The 27613-nt window shown below is 40.0% G+C and overlaps 1 protein-coding gene and 1 pseudogene across 4 annotated transcripts in view; both read right to left on the bottom strand.

The window, feature by feature from the left end:
* slc4a5a (solute carrier family 4 member 5a) overlaps positions 1 to 19710 on the bottom strand; it is a 53239-nt gene extending 33529 nt beyond the window's left edge. For 2 of the 4 annotated variants that reach the window (XM_086029948.1, XM_086029949.1), the window contains exons 1-8: positions 19517 to 19710; positions 13265 to 13323; positions 11857 to 12072; positions 9673 to 9802; positions 7396 to 7556; positions 2316 to 2468; positions 1843 to 1953; positions 1070 to 1128 (exon numbers count right to left, since the gene is read on the bottom strand). In XM_086029948.1, the coding sequence (XP_085886074.1) occupies positions 1070 to 1128; positions 1843 to 1953; positions 2316 to 2468; positions 7396 to 7556; positions 9673 to 9802; positions 11857 to 12072; positions 13265 to 13322 (888 nt within the window). In that variant the 5' untranslated portion in view covers position 13323; positions 19517 to 19710. The remainder of the gene's footprint in view (positions 1 to 1069; positions 1129 to 1842; positions 1954 to 2315; positions 2469 to 7395; positions 7557 to 9672; positions 9803 to 11856; positions 12073 to 13264; positions 13324 to 19516) is intronic. The other 2 variants (XM_086029950.1, XM_086029951.1) reach the window with 2 other exon arrangements.
* A 3307-nt stretch (positions 19711 to 23017) lies between these two features.
* On the bottom strand, positions 23018 to 23836 carry LOC147147850 (uncharacterized; annotated as a pseudogene).
* Positions 23837 to 27613: the final 3777 nt, after the last annotated feature.

Raw genomic sequence — 27613 nt, 5'->3', positions numbered from 1 at the left:
GCATTATATGTACGAGAGCAGCAGTATAACAGTAGAGTAGTGCACTGTAGGAATTACAGTTGGCTTCAAGGTGGCTTGGCCCTGAGCCCCTTCTTGTTTGTCATAGAGATAGACAGGCTGACGGATGAGGTAAGGTCGTAATCCCAGTGGTCTATGATGTTTGCAGGTGACATTGCAATTTGTAGTGAGAGCAAAGAAGCATGTGGAATATAACCTGGGGCGGTGGAGAAATGCGCTGGAAAGAATAGGAATACAAATCAGCCCGACAAGAGAGACTACTGCACGTGTGATGTGGAGGTTACAAGGAGTAGAAGGGGGAAAGGTGCAGGAGTGTGTTATGAGTTCAACAATGATGTATGGCAATGAAAAAAAGACTAGAGAAAGACTTATGGCTGGAAAAGATGAAGAGGCTGACATTCTCTCTTGGTGGGACAAGGATAGGCAGGATTTAAAATAAACACATGAGAGGGACATTACAGGTCAGAGGTTTTGGAGACAAAAAAATTGGGAAACCAGATTAAGATGTGACGAAGAGGGCCAATGGATATATTGATAGAAGGGTGTTTAAAATGGAGCTCCAAGGCAGGAGAGCAAAAGAAAATCCAAAAACGAGATTTATGGATGTGGTAAGAGATTATACGATGACAGTGTGTCAAAGAAAACGCCACAGAGAATAAAGAGGAGAGATTCTTAGTTATGACTTGCTGTGGTAGAAAATCCAAAATCGATTCGTCATGTGTCACATCACGGGTAAAGCCGTACCTCAGCAAACTGAAAAGGAGGCTAGAACGCATACCGGAAGTTGCAACATGTTCATTTAGACTTGTTATTAAAGTTATGGATGCATGATCTATTCTCGTTAAGTTTTAATATTACCAGTGGTTAAGTTCCTTTTTCATTTATGTAACCATCCTTAATTTCAAGGCGTTTGAGATTTTTAATGGCGGAATTTTCCTGGTAAAGTGTTCCAGGTGGGCTGTGCCCCACCAATTTTTTCCATGTAAAAACATTTGTGATGACTGCAGTTTTTACAGTATACATACACAGTTTAACAGGGTTGAAGACTTGCCTGGTCTGTGCTTGGAGTATCTGCAATGTCGTTCATACTCCTACTCTGAGCGTGACCTGCTGGGTGACAACAACAACTCCTATGAAACCTCAATCATCAGCTAAATATTTCGAATAAATTCTCTTTTAATGGGGAAATCAACCCGAACATATTTTTTTCAAGATTAGCCTATGTTATGCAGGCCCACTAGTTGAAACAAGGCATTCTGATAAATATTACGCTTGTGGAATAAGAGTTAATCCACCCATGTTTAGCCATCTCTGGGGGCGGCCATTTAGTCACTTCTGTCGACTGAAAATGACATCACAACTACTCAGGGCTCAGGCAACGACCGATCACGGCTCAGCGTCAGAAAACAGGTCAGATGCGTGCAGGCTATGTCATTGTTTTGATACTCAATCGGCTTAAACTTTTTTTCAGGAAATCAGATGCCATTGATCTTTGCACTTTTATTCCTTATACAGTACATACTGACTAATCGAAGGCTGGAAAATGAATTTTGACTGGTCTGTTCCTTTAGCATAAAACATTATACATGTTTTTGGAATGTGTGCGTGTGTGTGCTTATTAAGTGCCCACTTCCGTTATAGAATTGAATTGAATTAAATGAGTAAAAACCCATAAAAAAGATCGATAAAAAAGATTGCTTAAAGTCTGCGATATGACGAGGAAGGCGAAAGATGAACTGCAATTGAGAAATGGTTCACTGTATTTATTTACATTTTGAAAATTGCAGCAGATCATTGAGAATTGAGGAATAAGTGGACACTCACGCAGGCGGCCATAGCTGCCAGACTGTTGCTTGATTCGGAGGTCCTCTGTGGATCGATTGTAGTTGGCCACCGGCACCGGGCCAGGTGCCCCCCTGGGCCCGACTGGACGAGCTGACAGGCAAGAGACACACAGAAAAAAAAAGTCCAATTTGATGCTCGATGGCACGTCTAGCAGCTTGCACCCTGGATACCATGTGGGAAATTAATAACTAATCAGTCGTCAAACAGTAATAGATTCACTATGGACTACTATTCAAACATGTCTTCATTTCTGAATGAAGACATGTTTGAATGATAATAGTCAGGAGTTCGTTCACATCACATCACTCGAGGAAATGAGAAAACAATCCCAGAGCGACACGTTTCGCTCGTCCTAAGTATATGAAGAGTATATGAAGATATTTTTTGTGTGCATTTAATTTCCATAGCAATACGGCCTTATTTTTCAGTCAAGCATTAACTGCCATACTCACAGGTGGATGAACTAGACTTCCCAATGTCAGCTAGAGAGCGATGGATTGGCTTCTTGGTCTGGTGTCGATGTTTCCTCAGCAGAACAAATGTGATCTTTTCTCGCAGCTCGGGCGTGATCAAGCCTTCCTCTATCTGTCTCTCAATGATGTCATCTAAAAGAACAGACATGGCTAAACATTTTAGGGCCTGATTTACTTTTTTGCAACGTGCAAAAACAGGCATGCTCTTTATTCGCCCACGCAAGCACATGTGGAGGCTCATCTACTAACAAGAAGATAAATATTCACATATAAATGTGAAATATATGATATCAAAGTTGAAATTAAGCCATGACAGCCAATTTAAGGTCACTTAAATTTAAATTAGTTTAAGTTAAGTTGATGTAGCGCCCTGTGTCAGACAGTTCAACTTTGAGGCCAGACAATAAAGTGTGTGTCCCTCTCGATACAGCCCAAAAAACCTTTGTATCTCACAAGCATTAAATTCCTTTTCAGCATAGATGAATGAATAAGTGAATTAAATGTTGGTCTACTGTGAGCAGAGCTCATAAGGGATACATTTGCAAAATAAATTATATTATCTTGTTAAACCAGCTCCACCACTGTGTATAATACAGAATAAAGACTAGTTTTGAATTAGATTTAGAGTTCCGACCCAGAAGTTCAGAACCCAATAAAATTTCAACTTCTTCATGGAATGAACATGCACAATACCACATTACTAAAGATGTAGTACATGTACGCATTAAAGATATCTAAGTGCAGTTCTACTAGTATTTTTCACATACAGTATAGGGCTCGATTTTTGTAGAAGGCACAATGCCGGCGTACTCTGGTCTTCATGCAAGCGCAGGCCTCACTGTGTCTGTTTGGGAATTGGGCAGACCATTCTTTGCCAAGATGGGCGTTCCTGCCAGGCACGTATCGGGACCAAAATTTGGCCAGGGAAATCTTCTTCCACTGTCGGGGGAGGTAGCGGTGCGGCCGCCGGCCGTCAAGCGCCTAGAGGTAATCGTCGACTTGGCAGAGCGGGCGTTGTACGTCGGACGTCAAACTATGAAATTGAATCGGCAATGGGGGTGTAGCTGCCGTGGGGGGCCGCTGTCACGCAGTTCGACTGGCCCATAAATAGAGTGGCCATTCGGGAAAATCAATATTTTTTCCTGAAATTCCCGATAGCCAGCATGCCTCCGGTTCCGGCATACTCAGGCTGTGACCTTTGACATGCGCTTGTTTTTTAAAACTATACGCCTGCTGGACCGCGTCTAAGTCCACTGCAGTAGGTAGATTGCTGGTATAACGCAATTCTGGTGAATTAGATCAAGGCACGGGAAGACAGATTCTGAGCTCTGTGAACAAGTGGCATTGAATTTCAGTCATAACTATGACAACATTGGGTATTAAACCCTCTAAATCAGTAGGGTCAAACTCATTTTTGTCACTGGCCACATCGTAGTTATGGTTTCCCTTGGATGGCCATTATGACTGTGAACCCAAAAACAAAACAGAAGCCAGTAAAAAAAAAGGTTTGTTCCATTAATTTTCTATTTATTTTAAAAGAAGTTTGGAAACAAAAAGAATCATTGTAATATCTCAGTCTTATTAAAAGTCAATTAAAAGTCAAAAAGACAATTTGCAAAATTGGGTATTCTAGCAAGAAGTATGAAGTCGACGCACATGATTTGCCTTGGCGAGCTACACAAGATAATGTGGCAGACCAGATGTGGCCCCCGGGTCTTGAATTTAACACATGTGCTCTAAATCTTTGTAGAAATCAATTAATTGAATGTAGGGGTGGGCGATATACATTATCATCGATATTATTGTCAATATTACTTTCGCGATGTGCAATTTTACTTTCTTGAGTATTTATATTTGAAAAGAAAAGACGACCGAGTCCATTGATGGTTGCAAAGTAGGAGTAAGTGATGAAATCCTCATTCGGCGAATCAGCGTGCATACACAGTAAATTTCGTAGAGTACATTTTACTCTAAAAAGGCTATATTTGGTCCGACTCCAAACAGAGTAAAATTACAATTGGAAGAGGATAATATTCAGAGTCAATTTTACGCAGAAAAACATTTGGAGGGTTATTCACTTGAAAAAAAACTAAAGTTTTTCCACTCAGAAATTCAAGGTAAATTTCACAAAAAGTTTTTGAGTCAATTATACTTGTATTGTATTAGTTTATTAAAAAAGGTCACACAAAGGTTGAGGAACGTACCAACAAACTTCAGGTTGGGAGACGGCCACCCTACCACCTGAACCATTGCGCTCCTAATGTGTCGTTTGTATTTTTTTCTTTTTTAAGTAAATAACTCCCCAAATGTTTTTTCTGTGTAAAATTTACTCTGAATATTATTCTCTTCCAAGTGTAAATTTTACTCTGTTTAGACTGGGACCAAATATAGTCTTTTTAGGGGAAAATGTACTCTATGAAATTTACTGTGTAGGCGGCAATGGAGGGGGAAGTGATAAACGACCTTTATTCTGCGACTCAGTGGGCAGGATTTGGTTACGTGACTCTGTGATTGCAGCCAAGGGAACACAACATTGTTTCACGTATGCACGAGTGTCGCGTCTCAGCGCCGCAATTCAATAGCAAGGCCCTGGAAGAAGTTCTTCATTGTTTAAATATTGAAGTACAATATTGTTGTGGTGACCGCAGAACATGTATGAAGCAATTTAAAATATAAACAAGAGCTAATGTTCAAAAATGCTACCAAAATTGTTCTTTGAAGCAAATGCAGATTTACTAATTTTTTTGTAGAATATCGTCAAATTATTGTTATAAAGTTTTTTGAAAAAACTACCGAGATTTTTTAAAATTCATATCTCCTACCCCTAATTGAATGCTTGCATGCATAATATTTTCATCATCATTACTATCATCCCACTAGCTGGCACACAGCTTGCATATAAAAGAAACATGTAATGAACTAATACCAATATTGTTGGGTGTGAGACAATTCAACTGAGACCCAGTGTCATACATTTTGAGAACAGTGCATAAGCAGTTGATAATGCTCAAAACAGTCAGGAATTGGACATAATCATTTGCACGGATGGGCCAAAACATTTATAACATGTTCAGGGGAATAAGAAACTGCTTTTTTGATGTTCACAAGTGACACGATGTGAACATTGAAGAATTACTTTTGAGAAATTCAATTCTAATCTGAAAAACTGTAATAGCCATGACTCCAGCGAAAAGGATTTATTGCTAGTTCCATGCAAATCCCACTTCAAAGTCACTTGTAAGTGGTTCATGGGAAATTGCGGTTTGTGAAGCTGAAATTATAAATGCGGATCCATGTTACACTGAGCTGCTAATCGATGTATCTATTGATTACTACATTCAGTACAACTGTGTTTGCAGCTTCTGTTTGAGCCTGCGTGGGTGGCATTGGGCTAGTACTGCACGTGTCAGCATGCCGTGCCATATTTTTAATCAGGATTTCCATGGAATGCATGTCTTAATAAAATGCTTTCACTGCTTTGATGGGGTGTAGAGCGCAGCAGAGCAAATCAATTGGTTTTCAGCTGCCTCTACACCCGAGTTGTTGGACAAACAATAAATAAATGTCCCTGAGTCCAAGAAAGCTTTATGTCCTTGCCCGCACCAGTCCACGCGACTGCCCTCCTCCTCCTGCCTCTGACATGTCCACACATAGATTGCAGTTTGTGGTGTCCCGTGCACAATACTCAATTACCTGGCCTGTACACTTTGTAGTCCATTGTTGAAAAGAAGGCCAACATGGATCATAAAACAACTACAAGATGAAATCGTTGTCAACGCACCACAAAACATTCTTAAATGTGTAATTAAATGTAAAATGTGTCAAAATGATAATGAGCCCCGTGTGAGTGTAATGCGTCTCTCTCTCTCGATTGGTAAGCAAAACAATCAGTGTATTGTAGTGTTGAGTTGTATTTAGCATTTACAGTTGTAAAATACATTTCAATTTAATCTTTGAGAGCTGTTTGTCTTTGAACTTTATTCAGGTACAAATGCTATTTGCTTTTCATGTGTATTACATTTTTAACAAACGGTTATTTAAGTAGGCTACACATTCGTATTTTTTCCTTTATTTCGGTGCTCAAACTGCATTCTATTACTGGGGCTTACAATATTAAATATACTTTTTAAAAATTAAACCTGTCTTTTTATTTGACAGAATCTCAGGGGCCTCCATGGATGTTTGAGGCATCATGACTGGCCTAGTCAAATGACCCGGCCTGGGAGTTCTTAATGGGACGCCATTAGGATTTTGTGCACGTGTGTGGCTGAGAAGCATTTCTAATGACAGGCTAAAAGTTGGAAAAGAACAGCATTGAAAATGTCCTTCATAAATAGAGTGGAGTTGAGTTGAGTTGAGTTGAGAAGCTTCCGTGCTTCCGCAAAGTTTCCAGCTGAGCCTGCCTCCGTGTTAATTAAAGGGAAATATGGCTACCAAGAGGCTCAATTCTATACGAAACGGTGTTTTGGTGTACGCTGGGGGGAAAGTCTAACTGCAGGCAGTAGATCAACCCGGAACTGAGGCCGGCAGACAGCCAGTTAAGGAAGCGTGATCAAATTTGATTTGAGGAAGCCAGTTTGTTTGAAGGGGGGGTCTTGCAACCCTCTTGCTCCTGCAGCCCAACTTTATTTGACATTTTAAGGTAGAAATAGGATAGCTTTAAGGAAATAGTTCTTACTCTCACAAACTTCAACACAAAGTCGCTGCCAAATTTAAAAAATGGTCTGAAACCAAAATTACAAATCTTTGCACGAAAGAATATTTGCATGTTTTCATTGTTTTACCGACATAGCCATTTATCAAAGCAGTTTTATATTTGGGAATTAATGTGAAATATGTTGTTTGAATCTCTTTCAATGTCAGGTTACCAATAGCTTTGAGCACCAGAGCTAAAAGTCCCCCACCAATGCTTGCTGACTGTGCTGTTAGCCGTGTTGGTCACTTTTGACAGACATACTTTGAAATCCCGCTTTAGTAAGCTATGACTGCATATGCCCAGTAAATTCAAATCAAATGATACAATTCCTGGCCGACGCCATGCGAGTGATGAAAAGCTCACCAACTATTTGGGGCAAAGAATAGCCATCCAGGTCCAAAAGAATGGTTCCTGTCTGAAGACACGTCCTGAGCTCAAACAGACTGTGCAAAGACAGCGTGGACACGTGCGGTTTGCTCCACCTCTCGCCCCCCTCCTCTACTTTCTCCTCAAACTTGACCCATCTGAAAGCAGACAGCAAATACACCGAATAAATCACAAAATGCTGAGCACAATGAGACATAGCTGATGGTGTGGACTTAAGACTTCTGGACGTGGCGCACTGTGAATGTGAAATAGGGTGAGCGGATCCTCAGCTGAATTTCTGAAAAAACAGTCTACTGCGAGCCTTACTGGTCCAATATGCTGTTGACATGTTGTTCATATCCCATAAATAAATTAGAATTAAATAAACAACAGCTATTGAAGTTTGCAGTCGGAACCGCTGATGGAAGCCAGTTTAAAATCAGAGGCGGACCTGTCTACTATTCACCCCAGTCAACAGTCAAAAAGGCGAATGACGGATGACGGAAGGGTACCCACGCTGCAGACGGATGATGAATAACGGAGGTTCCATTTTTAGTAAAATGCCCAGCCTCTTTGTAGATTACATAAACTAGTGTTATTCATTAAGACAGTGTTTTTCAAACTTTTTTGAGTCAGGGCACATTTATTTCATTGAAAAAAATCCTGTGGCACACCACCAGCTGAAATTGTGAAGAAAATAAATCTTATTTTAACAATATAAATGTTATATTGTTTATATATGCATTTTTTAACATTGAAGAATGACGTTATATTATAACGTCTTGAATAGGAATTAAATAAACACGAAGAAAAATGTATTTTATAATGTTTCATATTGATACTTACTCAGTGTGAAACATGGGCCTGTTTGGATAAACATGCGTCACTAGTTTGCTTGTCTCTAAACAAAGACAATTAGCTACCTGCTAGTGCTGCTGCTGCTGGTATGGAAGAGTACTACAACGTAGTAAAGACATGATTACGCTGCCAGGCACTAGACCGCACAGGCACACAAATGAGATAATTTCCCACGGCACACCTGACAATATCTCACACATGGCACCGAGTTTGAAAAACACTGCATTAAGACATGGTTAGAACTATTTTAGAGTTACTGTCAGTTTCTCGTCCCTGCATGTCTGCTCAGCCGAGATTTTTTCTTCCGTGCAAAGCCAGCTTTTACCATCTCGTTCATATAGACCACATTGTTGTGCTTTTGACTCCTTAATTTTCAGACTTGAAAAGTCAAGGTCATGCTTAGAGTTTCTTATCAGCTACACCTATTTACAGAGCTGGGCATTCCGTCGGACGGCCATTTTGTGGAGGGACAGAGGGAGAATGAGAAGTCTTTTTAAAAGGATGGAAAAAGCAAGGATGGAAGTGGATTTTCATCCAACCCTCTATTAGTCCATAACCGGGTCAAGTACCGACTGAACGTGTTGTTTTGGGTTCTTTTAAAAAGACACTACATGTTCTCTTCTACGGAGCCGCCTTCATTAACCAATTAAAGGCGGGAACGCACAAGCCCGTTTCTACCACTAAAGCCGGGAGTTCTGTTGCGTGTTTCTCCCTTTAAAGCCGGGAGAGTGTATACATCATTTTCTTTTTTTAATCCAATCCTCGGTCTCTTAGCCAATGAAATGCATCTGAATATACATGTGACGGTGTCATGAGTTGTTGGAGGATATCTGGAATTTTTTCGAGGAGTAATGATGGCACAGTCGATTAATAAATGTGGGCCTGTGTGAAATCCACGTCTAAGCCCTCAAATTCTTTTGGAATTATGTTTCTATCTGCTGCAGTAGTTGATTATTTTGTAGGGTTTTGAATTTCTTTGAAAATGTCAGCTTTTCAAGGGTGACTCCAAAGACGACCGTAGGTTTTAGAGAAATGTCTCACGAGGGGCCTCAGGCTTTAATGGGTTAACTTCCTGCACAATGCTTTTCATGTGCTTCCCAGTAGTCACGTTGTACATGCATATTCTGCCCTCTAGTGGTTTAATGCATGTAATACCATGGATATTGCCACAGGAGTCAGGACGCCATTTTACTGAACGTACTTCACTGCCATTCTCGTTCATACATTATAGCTGCAATGTTTTTGATAATAATAATACAAATGCACAAATTACAATTACTTGTTTCCTGAAGGGTTTGTAAATCATTGTATTCTGTTTTTGATATATATTTTGTGCCACGTTTTGACTTCATTGAAATTGGAGTTTGCAGATTGATGCACAATAAATATGTAGCATTAACGAGTGAGAGCATCCACCTTGCAGACTCTTTCCACTCCAATTCATCCCCTTCACGCTGCAGAGTGTCCATTTCAGTGAAGAGTGTGGGTGTAGGCATGTCATCATCCTCACTCAGGATGTAGCGTAGCCGCTCAGCTGCTGGGGACACTTAATGGAAAACAAAACAGGTCAGGGAAAAAGACATTATCAGCCAAACTGCTTGTTTGAGATGTTTGAGAAACCGGGCCAAGCAAGGATCCCTTCCTCACAGTTTTTTTTTTTTAAACATGCATTAAAGCGGAAGTCAACCCAAATACATTTTTTTCAAGAATATGTTCCCAGCAGGCCCACTAGTTGAAACACGGCATTCTGATAAATATTGCGTTTGTGGAATAAGAGTTAATCCACCCGTTTTTAGTCATCTCTAGGGGCGGCCATTTTGTCTGCTATTGACTGAAAATGACATCACAACTGCTCACAACGACCAATCACGGCTGAACTTTTTTCTGAATCTGAGTCGTAATTGGTTGCTGTGAGCAGTTGTGATGTCATTTTCAGTCGACAGAAAACAAAATGGCCGCCCCCAGAGATGGTTGAAAACAAGTTGATTAACACTTATTCCACAAACGCAATATTTATCAGAATGCCCTGTTTCAACTAGTGGGCTTGCGTAGAACAAATTCTTGAAAAAAAAATGTTTGCGTCGACTTCCTCTTAAAAAAAAAAAAAAAGAAAGAAAAATAACCCTTAATTTCCTTTCATTTTTGTGGAAAACTCACAGTCAAAGTTTCTGCGTCCTGAATTTACATATTATGCCCATGCTTGCATGAGTTTTGTCTGTACTATAGTTTCCTCCCATCTTCATATTGAATATTGAATGCATGTGAACCGAAGACTCAAAATTCCCCATAAGTGTAAATATGAGTGTGAAGGTTGTTTTGTCAGTATGTACCCTGTAATTGAGAGGCTTGCCCGAAGTTAGCTGGGATAGACTTCAGCTCATCCATGGCCCTAAGGTTTAAATAGCAGAAAATGAATGGATGGATGGATGGCTAATTAATGGATCTTAATGAAAAAGTTAAGCCATATGCCAGAGGTGTCCAATTTAGTTCTGATCCAAACGCTATTATTTGGCCCTGGAAGAGGAAAGAAGAAACTATTATTACCACCGTGACAAATAGCCACTGCTTCTTCCCTTTTTCCCGTCAATCAACAAGACATTAATGACCACCTCAAAGACTGTTTTGCATTACGACCAGGTTCTATGTGTTGCTCCGATTCTATGACTGAAAACACAGTGCAATCACTAAAGGTACCACATATTTTAGAATAAAAGCATACGTCATAGAAGCTGCATGACGGCACGTGAGATCGCAGCATTTTGTGCTATCCATCCATTTATCTGCTTTAGTACTCCGCCTGCAGGGGAGCTGATGCTTATCCCAGCTGACTTCAGGTGAAAGGCGGACTACGCCTGGGATAGGTTGCCAGTCAGTCTCAGAGCACTCCCATTCCGACGCAATTGGGTGAAAACTGAACCTATGATCCCCACAAGGATGTCAGGCAAGTGAAACATAATGATCATTTATGCAAACAGGATGGAAATGAAATGGAATTTTCATGAGTCTAGAATGGAGAAAACTCATCAATCATCAATTCTTTATCCCTTGAAATCATGGCCAGTGTTGAATCTTCTGCACAAATAGCAAGGACTGCAGAATTAAAGCACACATGGGTGACAAATTACTACAGCTTTATGGATCTTCAATCATGTACCCCTGAACGCACAGTACAATCCAGTTAGTGTTCTGTTGTATGGATGAGGGCTAACATGACTTCACCATTGGCGCTATAGGCTAACATGCTATATGTGAACATATAGGCGGATGTAATTACTGTACGCCTGTTGTCTTCTAATGTCATCAGTGATCAATAGTATTGATGTGCGCTGCTGACAGCAAACCAGGGCTTATTCAACTTGTTACGCTTTTTAAAAATTTTTTATCAACCGGTAAGGACAATTACAAATAAGTACAGAATTACAGGAACAAAAGACGAGAATTAAAAAATGGCGAACAAAATCAACGATTACCATGACCAAATCCATACCAACTAGGTGGTTAAGTTCCTTCTGATATACACCTACGCACACTCCCACGCACACACAAGCAGTTTACCAACCTGATTGACAGTGGTCTTAGATTCTGCGCCCACTAACTTACTTGTGCGGTTCATGTCTTGGAGACTTTGGTCATGTGAATCCATGAGTCCTTCCTCCATGTCGATGTCTCGATACTGGTCGGGCTGGTGCTGTCTGTGGTGGCTGTAGCGTCTGTCTCTGTCCGAGTTGCTGTTGTCATGACTAGAACGCCTTCGCCTGCGCTTACGCCGATACCCTCGAGGAACAGGTACACCGATGTAGATGGACTGATGATCTGCTGGAAAAGATGATCAGAACACGCATTAGCATATGCCAGGTCGGAAACATTTTGAGAAACATTTTTCCATCAACCTCTTGCAGTGCGTAGAAAACATACACGCTAAGGACGTAACCAGTCAGCCCACGCCTCCTTCGGGCCTGAGGAAAAATTGGATTATGGTGCCCTCTATTTCTGCCAATAATATTGATTGTTGATCATTCATTGTTGAATTTCCCCTTGAGGTGTTATAATGAATATAATAACTTAAGACAACAACAACAAAAATACACTACAAGATTGGACTGGGCTTTGATTTCCAAGCAATAAAGAACCACAAGTGTGATACTGAATATCATCTACCAGGGATATCCAAATCCGGTCCTCGAGGGCTGCCATGCTGCATTTTTTTTTAGATGTTTCCCTCCTCCAAAACACCTGATTCAAACGATCAGCTCATCAGCAAGCTCAGCCGAAGCCTGATAACGAACCTAATCATTTGAATCAGGTGTGTTGGAGGAGGGAAATATCTAAAACCTGCAGGATAGCAGCCCTCGAGTACCGGAGTTGCACATCCCTGTAGGCCTACTAAAAGCAACAAACATAAACCAGTACACTATGCATAGATATATCGTAGATTGCAAAATAAAATTAAAATATCAAGCAAACACTGAATTATCTAAATGAACAAAGGTCCGCCTCACGTCTTGAAACAATGAAAATATTTTGAAACGTTTTACTAAAGAAAATCAAAATAAACTCATAAATCCAGACATTTTCCTCTGTTCTTCATCAATACAATTAAAAAAAACAAAAAAACGACAGCACTCTAGGCTCTGTTGACTGTGATTAAATGAGCGTGCTGCATTTTATGTAAAGTAAATAGCTGTCTACATTGTAAATCAATCAATCACCACCGCTATCATGGACTGTATCTCATAGAAGAAAATGTTTTCATCTGATTTATAGCGACTCCCATTTCAATCTGACTTTCTGTGATGGCTTAAAAACTGTATCACAGTGAATGCCAGTAGTTGCCTTTTGCATTAACATTGGCAGATGAGAAATTTTTCATTCCACTTTTTGCTCAAGTGTTAACCCACTGATTGAATTACCCATCACACACATCCGTTTCCGTGTTCATTTTGAGCCTGTTCACAACTTCCAATGATTAAGAAACATAGAATGTGTTTATTGGAAATATCCCACTCACCTTCCTGCTCCTCATAACGAAGGTGTGAGGCACCCATCCCTCTGTCTCCGTGCTCCATCCTAGTAATGTTGACAAAGAGTGACAGATTTAAGGGTAAAGCTCACATATACTTGACGATTGTGATTATTATTTTATTGTTATTTCATATTTGCGGTGGTTATGGATTTACGTACGTTGGGTCTGGTCTAACGTTTTCGGCGATTTTTCACATTTGTGACTTCCTGTTGTAATATGCAAACATTTCACACATTTACTTTTTGCACAAATTTGATGTATTTTCCAATTAAAGTCTAATTAGAAATATTCTTATACCGGTAGTTTTTTTTTTTTTTTTGGGGTATGTAATGGAAATATAAAAATACGAATGCAGCAAAGTTGAATGAAATTTAAAATCGGAGTCACTCCCAACATGTTTTGTGTTTTTGACGGCTGATGATGTCTGCATGATTTTTTGTTATCGAGCTCATTTTTACGCGAATAGGCTTGTAAAAGCACAGGCTAATGCGTTGCACGTGTGTGTCATTGCTCTGACTGCATGAGAGCCAAACAAGAGCAACAGCACTCGTGAATCTTGTGCACTGACCTGCATGTTGACTTGTGCAGGAGATCAATGGGAAAATAATTAAAAGCCAGGCCAAGTCAATGGAAATTTGCATGATTGAAGCTAATGTGAGGGTAACTTATCGCACGAGGATCAAACTTTCACATTGAATGCAACCAGCAGAGTTTAGGGCCAGCATGTTTCTATTGGTCAGAGCTTAACTGCATTGACTGGTTGATAAGATATGTGCTGCTGTCATATGCAGATGCCAAGAAGTGGCGGTTCTGGGTGGGGGAGTAACAGGGTCTAAACTAACCTGATGTCTGTAGATGTCCCACTCCGGACACTCCACTCACTTTTCTCCTCCCTTCGCTCTGGAAAACCCCAGAGAACATTTAAGGCTAGAACCAAGAGGTTCAAAAACAGCTTCTACCACCAAGCAATGAAATGCATCTGCCCCCACCCAAGAGGATGAACTAATGATTACACCCACCTTTACACGGAAGTGTAATATAATAAACGCAATTTGTGCAATATTGTCTGACCAAAAATTTAAATGATCGCTCCACTCTAAAAACAGTTGGGTTGAAAATAACATCATTTGGAGTAAAAAATGGACCCATCCACTACTTGGGTCAATTGGATCGAACTTTCTGCAAAAACAACCCCAAAAATGGCTAGTTTTGTACAAAACAACCTCAACATTTGCTCTGTTTTGTATAGAACATCGCAAGAAGTTGGGTCTAATTGACACATTAGTGGATTGGTCCATTTTTGACCCAAAAGTGTGTTCTTTTTAACCCAACTGTTTTTATAGTGTCCCATATATTACCCCTTTCAAGCACAGTGGTCACTACAGTGAACAGCTATTTAGCTAGTTACTTTCGCCTATATTAATTCATCTAAAAAAATCTTTATATTATAAATCATATCATCAAATCATAATTCATGCATGAAAGGGTTACAGATCTCGCAAATGTGAACAACTGTATATTCTGTACATAGGTGTTTTTTGATAATTGCCAGATTATGTTTTTTTAATCTCAATGGGACAAATTGTGAGATGCCTAACTGATTTTCATCGTTCCTGTGACAGTGACTTCAAGTTCTATTCTATTCTGTTTTATTCTATGCATCCCATTCTCGCATCTTAAGGGCAATTCTGTATGTATCATGCCTGTTAAATTCAAAATCATCAAAAATCATTGTTGGTTTGAATGACATATGGACACGTTAAGCAAGCTTTTTTTTTTTTTTTTTTTACTGCCCAAAAGTGATATTTGAGTGCTTGCGCGTTGACATATAGTACTTGTATATTCTCCCTGCGTCTCACACTCTGCTGGTATCGCATTCTTAGCCTCCTCACGCTCAGGATTTGCATCACTCTTTTCTGCTCTGTGTACCCTCTGAAAACCAGTGTCTGCCAAATCCTCTGGAGATCTCTCTGTGGCGCTCTCATCTTGTCTCTCTTCAGCTGTCTCAACAACATCATCCCGGATCTGTCTCATAGTCTGACACATTGTTATTTATCATAATGGTGCAGAAATAGGATGTACTGGAATGTCCTGCTTCTGTCTTTTCTTTTTCGCCTCGATTCCTTCAGCAGCATCGGTGTTCTAATCACCAAATAAAATAAAAGATTAAATCGCTCATTATTATTTTAAATGTGCCTATTTCTATTTTGGTATATAGGTGCTTTTTGTAGCATGCCTACATTATGTAATCTCAGGTTTTGGACAGGTGTGGCACTGGTATGGCCGCATACCAGTGCATGTCTGATATTGCTCACCGCAGTCCAAGTAAGGCTCAGGGAGTTTGTGTGAATGCTCAAACGCATTGAAAAATTGCGGTAGAGGAAACATTGTTTGGAACAATGTGATGATTTTTTTTGGTTAGCAACTCCTTGAGACATCCAAAGTTTGTTCAATGTATTTTTTTTCAGCCAATCAGAATTGAGTATTCCCCAAAGCCATGGTATAATCTCACAAACATTGTAGCTGTGTTTCCAAGCACGTTGAAAAAAAAAAAAAAAAAAAAATCACAGATCGATCTGTATTTATATTTTTATATACATATATATATATATATATTCATATTTTTGGGTTCTAGAAAATAGAGCTGTTGGAAACATGAATATTTTTCTATACAATATAGTTTCCAATTTCATATTTTTCCAGACCTGGAAATTTGTGAGATCAAATACCATACTGTTTTCCAGGAGAGGAACCCTGTTACACTAATAATCAATCTGATCAACACATCTTAAGTGATCCTTTGATTAATGTAATGACTCCTGCCATCAGAGCTGGGCATTTTACCTAAAAAATTGCAGTCCGTTTATCACCTACCGCCTACAGCTGGGGTACCCGTCTGCCTATCCGCCTTTTTGTACGGCCGGAAAAAAATAGTAATTGATTAAATAACAATTTTTTTTTTTCATAAATTGATACTAATGGTCTATCTCTACTTCGCCTCTAATTTTTACATGATTTTAGCCAATTTTAAAGCGGTGAGAATAGCAAATACACAAATACAACCAAAGCCCATTTTCCATGGAAGATTTGGGGAGTTTTTGGGGGGCTTACAACAAAAAACACATCCCAATGTTACTATTTGCGGGTAATATAACGTATAAGATCACCATTCACCACTAGATGGCGGAAAGGGCTTCGTTACGCTTGCGCTGCTTGAATATTTACTGCCCTATACAGTACTATAACGTAAGATGGCCTCATTGTTTTGGGTGGATTTGGAATGACATACAGGACAAATATCGTACCTCAACATTGATTTTTGTGAAAAAATGCACAAAATGAGTTCTTGCCATTAATTTTGGTTTCCTGTTCAGACGTTTTGTGCTTGAATGGGTCTTGAATGGTACTTTTTATGCCTGAGAGCCCTTTTCACGGGGGGGATCACAGTATGTGGTTGTCTTTTGATTATTCAAACCCTTTGTTGTTGTAAGATGGATCTTTTACATGAAATAAATTATATATCAATAAAAAAATGGATATATATTTTGTCCATATTTAAAAACTGGCATTTTGCTGGCATCATTGATTTAGAGGTGCATGAATCTATGTGGCCCCCTCCATTATTTAAGTTGTTTTTAAGCCATTATCAAAATGCATGAAAATAGTTTTCTTTTCAAAAGTTGCTATTCATGTTTGTTGCTTATCTATTATCCCAGTGACTTATCACAATGATATGCTATTGATTTCTATTGCGGACATCTCAGAGGGATGAAATGTGAGGAGTAAGGTGCTTGGTAGAGTGTCAAGCCAAGTTGAGCTGCAGTTGGGAATGTTTGTACTGGTGGCTCCCTGCCTCGGTAATTAGTGCTGTCACATCAGTGTCCTTCACACCCAGTAGGCAGCAGGGATCAATGGGATCACCCTGTCAAAACTCAACACAAGCTGCACTCAAGCTCACATGCACATGGAATAGTGTGCTCGTGTGCTAGGCGGTCCGCATATACACAGGATATACTGTGTATATGCAGTACAGTATCTCCAAAAGATGAGCACACAACTCACATCTTTATAAATATTCAATTATATCTTTTCACGTGACTGAAGAAATGACACTTTGCTGCAATGTAAAGCAAACCGTATACGTTTGTATTACAGTGGAAATTCATTATCCCTGAAAATAAGTAACCACACAGCCTTTAAAGTGAGTACACTCAAGAGGATGATCTCCAAAGTGATTGGCCAAAGTGTCAATATAATTTGTTGTCATGATTATTTTCCGACACTGCCTCAACCTTAACCTTACACAGCTCACCCCTGGAATCCTCTTCCACTGCTCCCTGATGACATCATGAGGCTTGTGCATATTAGACTCAACCCAAAAAGTCGGGCAAAACAATGCAAGAAGGTGGGTCAAATTGACCCTATTTGTGGATTGGTCCATTTTTTGACTCAAAATGGTGTTATTTTTAACCCAACTGTTTTTAGAGTGTAGAGTTCTTTTTGGAGGTGTATTTGGGGTCGTTATCATGTTGGTAAATTGCCATCCTGTGAAGGTAGTGTGTGTGTTTCATATTTTTATATTTATTTATCATTGACCAGTGTTTAAAATGACACACTCTCTTTGATGATGCGATGTCAATGTCGATGACATTGTCTACTCAAACGATCACTGACTATGGAAACAATTGAACTTGATTTTTCACACGCATTACAAACAACTTTCATTGTGTGCCTCTTCACTTTTCCTCCTGACTATGGGTCCTGGATTACCAGATTTAATGCAAATTTACTTTCCCTGTTCCTGGTAAATTATTTCTAATGTTATTTGGTTAGACTTGGCATAACACAAATAATGTGACATTTCAATTTATTGATATGCGGCTGTGTGATGCACTGACTCCACCCTCAGTCCACTCCTTGCAAAATTCACCAAGTTCTTGGATGGGTTTTGCTTCCTCTCAAGGCTCCAGCTATCTTTTTCTACCACACCTTTCCCTTCATGTCAATGTTTGATTAATGTGCATGAATGCATAACTCTGACAACAGCCATTTTTTTTTTCCAGCAAGAACCTTTTGTAGCTGGCCTTCCCTGTGAAGGGGCTGTTCCTGTCTTGTGGAGATCAGTCAGCCTGGCTAGTGAAGCCTTTGTAGGTGTTCAGTTTAATTCTGTGATTACAGTGCGGCACTAATAGTTTACTACTGTATATTGAACTTTTTCAGATTTTTTTAATTATAAGAGATGTAGAGATTTGTTTTTAATTAGCAGTAACCAATAATATTTACACGTTATATATATATGCATACATAAATATATATATATACATAAATAAATCTAATATAATAATAAATAAGGGCTTGAACTATATAACATATCTATAATATATTATGATATATTTAACCTTTTGAATTGAACTACTGAAATAATTTTTTTAAGTTTTCCATTCAAATGTAGTGAGATACACCTGCATGTGTGTCCACCAGGGCTGTACGAAATTCAGAACTGAATTGATAATTAGCCCTAAATTCCAGTTCAATGAATGAACTTGAATTGAGGTAGCTAGCAGGAAGCAGAATTGCAACAGAAATTTGAATTGCAGGAAGTAGAAGCTTACAGCATATAAGCCTATTTACAACATGAATTTCGTACAAATATTATTGTAAGGACTTTATGTATGCAATACTTAATTATAGTAAATAATAGCAAATTAAAGAATACAACAGCAAAAACAAATACTGTATGTCAGAATGAGAGAGTTGGAGTTCTTGAGTTCACAAAACCTCCTTTAAAAGCATGAATTATATCTTGAGTGTATATAGCTTTAAGAATATACTCATCTGAAAATGCAATTTAGAATAATTTTACGATAATTGATTTTTTTTTAATTGCACTAATAAATGTTTTTTAATTTTGTCCACATATTTCTGCATAGTTCATAATAAAATCTATTCGGGTTGAAAAACATGTCTTATAATATTATAATATATTAGAACATATGTTTGTTCAATTAAAATTGACAAAAAAAAAGACAAATTCTGTCTTTTTCATTTATTATTTTTAAAAATTCATTCCGCCACCAAACACAACAACATAAGGCAGCATAGAATAGCATGGCGTAAGATACCGTTCTACGGGGGAGAGCAACAGAACATAAAATCAATGGAGCAGTGGGAAAAAACAAACACTAAGACCAAATTTAATGCAATAACAACAAAATAAGTGGAATGTTTAAGTCCTACCTGGTTCAGTTGTCAAGACAGATGAGGCAAAAGAAGAAGTGGTCCTTGTAGAGCTTGTTTGCTCACATCAGTGAAAACACACCACTGGAATACCAACAAACTTGTGAATACGATAAAAAGAAGTAAATAGGAAAGTGCTCCATTCTCTTTGCTTCCTCTCTATCTGTCTGTCCGATTGTCAAACTGTCTCTCTTTCGCGCTCTCTGTCTGTCTCATGACTGGTTCAATAATTGCTAAACTAGGACTGGCAAAGACCTCCAGGCAGGAAGTTATGTCAAAATATACTTGACATCAGCCTGTCATGGGAAATCTTTTGGTGTACTCCACCAGCAGGTCAATATACACTTACGGACACTTCATTAGGTACACCCGCACAATCTAGTGAGCTCTTTACAGCAGCTGCATGGAAGGGGAAAAAACCCCCAAAACAATTACAAACAAACAAACAACAACAACAACAACAACAAAAAACATAGGGAGATATTAATTTAGCATGTAATAAATGTTTGTAATAGGAGGCACAGTAGAGAATGTGGCCAATCTTCAATCTTATCTCGGGCCTTACTGTGTGGAGTTTGCATGTTTTCAGAGACCTATTCATTTAGCATTATGCTCATTATTGTTGTGGTGTACAACTGTACATCATCATACGGAGAAATGCTCTCTTTTGATATAAAATATTAGACACACAGACTCCGCTCTGTCTTAAGGTGATTTTAAAGTAATTGACCTCCCAAATAAACATTCCCAAACAAAAAAAAAATAAAGCAAAACAATATTATCACACTGGAAAGATAAACAAGCTAACAATATTAACCAATGGTAACTTAAAGTGTATAGGACACGATTTTTACCATTTTTAATATGTTGTATTAAACAATAACAGCTGTACACAATGTGAATTCATGACATAAAACAGGTGATTATATGAAAAAGCAAAACCAATTGTTCATTTGTTACATGATGTATTTTTAATGTTTAATAAATCCTTGGTCCCTAAGATTAACCTGCAAAAAAATGTGCCTCAAAATTAGAACGTTGTCCCTCAAATCAAGTCAATTAAAAAAAAACAACAACCTCTAAACCTTGCTTTTGGTTGTTGTTTTTGCTGAGATTAAGTAAATTACAACACATCATAGAATTACTGGTCAAGTATGTCAAACCTAGATTACCTAAGTAATTCCCTAATATAAAAATCAATTTCAAAATGAGAAATTACATTGGTGAACACAGGGTCAAAAGTGTTGCAAAAATCAATTGATGCTTATTCAGCAGAAAATTGTAAAATGGGCTATCTATTACGATCTGATGGACCAGGACCGTGACCGTATGAGCTTTTAAATGGAGATGCAAATGAACTGTGTAACTGTTGTGTGCATGAGGTGTGGTATCTTAAAATGAAACAGGAGAACGTGCTGACTTAAAGACCAAAATAGTCTTTAGACAACACAGCATATAGAGCATTCAGTGTGAAATTAACTGCAGGCCGCTTCATCAAGTATCCCCTATAACATAATCCAGGTGCATTCAAAGGTGCTCAGTCGTGGACACTTGTCTGATTTGATGATATCAAAATGGAGCTTTGAGATGGGTCAGATAAACAGTAGCAGTGACTCTTAAAATGGGGTCTGCGGACTACTGGTTCCCTGTGAGAAAACCTGAAGTGGCATGAAAGTTACTAGTGGCAGAGGTGGTCGATGGGATATCTGGGATGTCAGATATTTTGACCCCGGGCACAACATTTTTTTGAGGCACAAAGTAGTAGTTATTCTTTAGGGGGGAAAGGGTTCAACAGAGAATGTACTGTAAGTACAAAAAGTTAATGAAAAGTATTTCCCTAAAGTTTAAAATCAGTGATAAAAGCAAGACCGGTTGTTTTGCCTTGCGGGCTTTTTCTTTTACGACTCTTGTCATAGTGTCAACTTGTGTGTCTCTTTCATACTGTATCTAAAAAAATAAATAAATTAAATTAAAAAAAAAAAATGCTCCCAAAAAAGCTCCAAAATCAAATATACTTTCAGATCACTTTTGAAGTGATCGCAGCACAGCCAAGCTCCTCAGTGCCAGCCATTTTCGAGGATTTTGACCCGGCCCACAGAATATTGTGTTTTATGACTATGTAGCAATGGAATCTACCAAAAGAAAGATTAGACTCTTCTTTCATAATTCTGTGATTACAGTGCGGCACTAATAGAATCTTTTTTTGTTGATTCACTCACAACTCTCCCGGGCAGAACGAGCCACTCACACATGGAGAGACTTATTGCAGAAAGAAAAAGAGAGGAAAGTAACAGAGCTCATGCGCGAATAAGGTGGGAGACCTTGCGAACAACAAACGATCTAATTGGCCTCCCGACTAACAGCATTGTCCAATCAGAGCCCCGAAGCAACGTCCTCTTTTTAACCTGTTGGCTAATATAAAGCCATTCATTTAGATTTAGATCCTTCAGGCTTCCAGTGTTTTGTTTTCTGTGGAAATTGGGTCGAAATGGCTCTTTGAGTGTTAAATGTTGCCTGCCTGCATGGGTTAGATGGAGAGTATTTGTGAACAGTAGTTTTCAGATCTTTCCACAGTTTCTCAATTGTATTCATGTCTTCTCTTTAATGTAGCCACAAGAGGACACAAGCCAGTGTCTTATTGTGCAAACCTGGATAAATACAGAGGGTTGCGTCAGGAAGGGCATCCCGCGTAAAACTTTTGCCAAATCAAAGATGCGAATCAAACCTATGACTTCCATACCGGATCGGTTGAGGCCCGGGTTAACAACGACCGCTATTGGCGCTGTTGACCTACAGGGCGCCGGTGGAATTTAGACTACTCTTGGTCGAAGAAGAAGAGGAGGAAAGTGTGTTCGTAGGAAGAGAGAGAAGATGAGCGCTAAGAGTTTAGGATTGAGATTAGGGACATTGAATGTTGGAACTATGACAGGAAAAGGTAGAGAATTGTGGGACATGATGCAGAGGAGGAAGGTAGGCATACTGTGTGTCCAGGAGACCAGGTGGAAAGGTAGCAAGGCTCGAAGTTTAGGAGCAGGGTTCAAGTTGTTCTATCATGGTGTAGATGGGAAGAGAAATGGAGTAGGAGTTATCTTGAAGAAGGAGTTTGTTAGGAATGTCCTGGAGGTAAAAAGAATGTCAGATGAGTGTGAAGATAGAAATCGAAGGTGTGATGTTCAATGTTGTTAGTGGATATGCTCCACAGGGAGGATGTGAGCTGGAGGGGAAGGAGAAATTCAGGCTGGACTTTGATGAAGTGATGCAGTGCATACCTAGAAGTGAGAGAGTTGTCATTGGTGCGGACTTCAATGGGCATGTTGGTGCAGGAAACAGAGGGGATGAGGAGGTGATAGGCAGGTTTGGTATCCAGGAGAGGAACACAGAAGGACAGATGGTAGTTGACTTTGCAAAAAGGATGGAAATGGCTATAGTGAATACTTTCGACCAGAAGAGCCAGGAACATGGGATGACCTATAAGAGTGGTGGTAGGAGCACACAGGTAGACTACATCTTGTGTAGACGGTGTAACCTGAAGGAGATCAGTGACTGCAAAGTAGTGGTAGGTGAGAGTGTAGCCAAAGAGCATAGGATGGTGGTGTGTAGGATGACTCTGGTGGTGAGGAAGATGAAGAGGGCAAAGGCAGAGGAGAAGACGAAATGGTGGAAGCTTTGCATGACTTTTAGGAAGGAGTTAAAACAGACTCTGGGTGGTCAGGAGGTGCTTCCAGATGACTGGAAAACTACAGCTAATGTGATCAGGGAGACAGGTAGGAGAGTACTTGGTGTGCCATCTGGAAGGAAAGTAGATAAGGAGACTTGGTGGTGGAATGAGGAGGTACAGGAGTGTATACAGAGAAAGAGGTTAGCTAAGAAGAAGTGGGACACTGAGAGGACTGAGGAGAGTAGACAGGAGTGCAGGGAGATGTAGCGTAAGGTAAAGATAGAGGTAGAAAAGGCCAAACAAGGAGCTTATGATGACTCGTATGCTAGGTTGGACAGTAAGGAGGGGGAGACTGATCTATACATTCATCAGCTCTTCAAAGAGTACTTTGAAGAGCTGATGAATGTGGAAAATGAGAGAGAACAAAGACTAGAATAGGTGAATGCTGTGGACCAGGAACTAGCAAAGATTAGTCAGGATGAAGTGAGGAGGGTACTGAAAAGGATGAAGAGTGGAAAGGCGGTCGGTCCTGATGATAAACATGCAGCAGTTAGGAAGTGTCTAGGAGAGGTGGCAGTAGAGTTCCTGACTGGGTTGTTCAACAGGATCTGAGATAGTGAGAAGATGCCTGAGGAATGGAGGAAAAGTGTGCTAGTTCCCATTTTTAAGAACAAGGGCGATGAGTTGACAGATTTGTGGCAACTACAAGGGAATAAAGCTGATGAGCCATACAATGAAGTTATGGGAAAGAGTAGTGAAAGCTAGACTAAGGGCAGAAGTGAGCATTTGTGAGCAGCAGTATGGTTTCATGCCAAAAAAGCATACTACAGATGCAGTATTTGCTTTAAGGATGTTGACAGAGAAGTACAGAGAAGGTCAAACGGAGCTGCATTGTGTTTTTGTAGATCTGGAGAAAGCTTATAACAGGGTGCCCAGAGAGGAACTGTGGTATTGTATGAGGAAGTCTGGAGTGGCAGAGAAGTATGCGAGAGCGGTGCAGGACATGTATGAGGACTGTAAGACAGTGGTGAGGTGTGCTGTAGGTGTGACAGAGGAGCTCAAGGTGGAGGTGGGACTGCACCAGGGATCAGCTCTGAGCCCGTTCTTGTTTGTTGTGGTGATGGACAGGCTGACAGACAAAGTCAGACAGGAATCTCCATGGACTATGATGTTTGCAGATGACATTGTGATCTGCAGTGAGAGCAGGGAACAGGTAGAGGAGAAGCTAGAGAGGTGGAGGTTTGTCCTGGAAAGGAGAGGAATGTAGGTTAGCCGCAATAAGACAGAATACATGTGTGTGAATGAGAGGGACCCAAGTGGAAGAGTGAGGTTACAGGGAGAAGACATCAAGGTGGAGGATTTTAAGTACTTAGAGTCAACAGTCCAGAGCAATGGAGAGTGTGGAAAAGAGGTGAAGAAGCGTGTACAGGCAGTTTGGAATGGGTGGAGAAAAGTGTGATTTGTGATAGAAGAGTTTCAAGCTAAAATGAAAGGAAAGGTGTACAAAACTGTGGTGAGACCAGCGATGTTGTTTGGTCTTGAGACAGTGCCACTTAGGAAAAGACAGGAGGCAGAGCTGGAGGTGGCAGGGATGAAGATGCTGAGGTTTTGGAGATAAGGTCAGAGAGGCCAGACTAAGATGGTTTGGACATGTCCAAATTGCCAGGCAGGAGGCCTAGGGGAAGACCAAGGAGGAGGTTTATGGATGTAATGAGGGAGGACATGAAGGTAGTTGGTGTGAGAGAAGAGGATGCAGAGGACAGGGTTAGATGGAGGCAATTGATTCGCCGTGGCGACGCCTGAAGGGAAAAGCCGAAAGGAAAAGAAGAAGAAGATTCATGTCTTCTCTTTGACTTGCCCATTCTAGCACCTGTTTATGTTTAGTTTTGAACACTTCCATTGTAGATTTTGCTTTATGTTGATAAATGCACTGTATTTATCAAGGCTTCCTCCATTGCACTCATGCCATTACTGTACCTGTAAATAAGTCTGCCAAAATAGCAGTAAATTGCTCCGCCAACACCTCTCCTGTTGGGAATGCTTTCTGAGGTCACTGCACTGTGGCTCTACAATAGATTATTTTTTCAATTCGAGGTGACCCGCTGCCACGGCAGACGTCCTGCAGCCGTGTAGCGCTGCCCAGGAACACTCAATTCCATGGTCCCCGTCACTCACTACAAACAAAATGAATGGGGTTGACGATGTCGTGCCGCACCCTGCTAAGGTCAGTGTGAAAAGGCCTTCAAGAACCGTATGAAACCAGGCAACGAGCCATATGCGACTCGCAAATTGAGCCGCGGGTTGGCCAGCCCTGAAATATAGCGATCATACTGTAACATTCATTGTAAAAAAGTAATTGAAGTATTTGCCATGTTCAAATTCAAACTACAAGTTTTACCCTTCAAAGTAACCACCTGGACTTTCCCAGCTTTGATTCTTTCCTGGAGTGGGGGGTCACCAGCATCTTGGTGAGTGGGCATGGCACCATATGGTCCGCCCATGGTGATGAGTGTGGGTGTAGTACAGTCAAAGAAAGCCAAAATGTCTAAGATTCATGATATGCATGCTCCTGAGTCTTTGTAATTGAGTACCTTATTGAAAGGGCCATGTTCAAAATAATAGCAGTGTGCATGTTAATTAGTGAATTCATTCAATTTGTGAGAAAACAGGTGTGGCTCAGGTGGCCCTTTATTTAAGGAGGAAGCCAGCACATGTTGCATCGGGCATTTGTCTTTGGAAATCTGTCAAAATGGGCGGTTCCAGACAAAGAAGAGCAGTGTGCTTTTGGAGAGGGGAAAACGTATAAAGAAGTGCAAAAAATGATAGGGTGCTTGGCAAAAAAGTGCTACAATGCTCAAGTAGGTCGAAATCGAGCATAGAGCTACTGCACCTTAAAACGTGTTTTGTTTTCTCCTTAATTGAGATAACTGTTGTTATGATTTGGGCTAAACAAATAAAAGTTGATTTGATTTAGATTTCTTATATCCCATTCATCAGAACTACATCCAGTTTTCTTTGGGTGGGCAGGATGTGTCCATGGGTGGGCACTGACCACCCTGCCCCCATTTGGTAACGCCCCTGCTGGATGGCCACATCTAGAAAGAGTTGTGGTCATCCCAAACTTCTTCCATTTGAGGATTATGGAGGCCATTGTGCTCTTACAAACCTTGAGTGCAGCAGAAATTCTTTTGTAAACTTGGCCAGATCTGTGCCTTGCCACAATTCTGTCTCCGAGCACCTTGGACGGTTCCTTCGACCTCATGATTCTCATTTGCTCTGACATGCACTGTGAGCTGTAAGGTCTTATATAGAATTTTCCTAATCAAGTCCAATCATTTTAATTAAACACAGCTGGGCTCCAGTAAAGGAGCAGAACCATCTCAAGGAGAATCAGAAGAAATGGACAACATGTGATTTAAATATCGTCACTGTCCTGTGAAAAACACTTATGTCCAATTTTGAAAAGAAATATATATTTTCATGTTAATGCGATGTCTGTAACGCGGAAACACCATTCACGTAAAAATAAGAAAATTGAAAAACATGGACATACGTTTTTTTCACAGGACAGCGACGATATGAAGGTCTGTTAGAATAACTGCACATAGGTTATCCCGTAAGTATTGCAAGGCATTTATTCGGCATTATAAACTTGTTTTAATCATGTAAGTCGAAGTTGCTTGTGAAAAAGTGGAATGTGAGAAGAACGCAGCTGCAAAATAGGAACAATGCTCTTATCGAAGAGCATCCCGTGGTAAGACGCTGAGTCCTTGGGACAGAATATAACAATAACACTTAAGTGCCACACCCACACACACAACATCTTTAGAGTAGCAATTTCTATGTATACAATTAGGGACCACCCTAAGACAATAAAGAGTGAGGAGGCGGAGGGGATGATTAGAGTGTTGTGAGGAATTGTTATGGTACAGTTCCCTTCGCTCTCCTCGCGAGCAAAAAGACAACACAGTGGTGAGTGTCTTCTCTCCCCATTGTGTGCGTTGTTTATTAATGTCTAGAAATGCGAACCTGACAAGGTCGCTGCAAGGGGTCTGAATACACATAACCATATAATATTTCAGTTTTTCTTTTTTCATAAATTGTCAAACATTTCTGCATTTCTTTTTGTTCTGCCCACTGTCCGTTCATTTTGTGAGCCGCTTACTCGCACGAGGGTCGCGGGCGTCCTTGAGCCTATCCCATATGCTCCGTGTAAAAGCGTCACCCTTTTGATTTGTAATGCTTTCCAATCTTAGTTGCCTGTGGTTGCCTGTGGTTTATTCTTACTTTGGTGTAGTTATTTTTACCTTTGGAATTCAGAATAAAATATGTGCACTTTGATTTTTCTGTCCCATTCAGTGACATTGTTACAGCATCCCCGCTATTGTCCTTGTCAGTTCAGTGTATTGTTTTCATGCCAGGACCAAAAAGTCCTATAA

This window comes from Filicampus tigris, chromosome 5 (assembly GCF_054856515.1).
Source record: "Filicampus tigris isolate MCC_2025a chromosome 5, RoL_Ftig_1.0, whole genome shotgun sequence".
In the NCBI taxonomy this organism is placed as follows: Eukaryota; Metazoa; Chordata; class Actinopteri; order Syngnathiformes; family Syngnathidae; genus Filicampus; species Filicampus tigris.
This window is presented reverse-complemented; position numbering and strand designations above follow the sequence as displayed.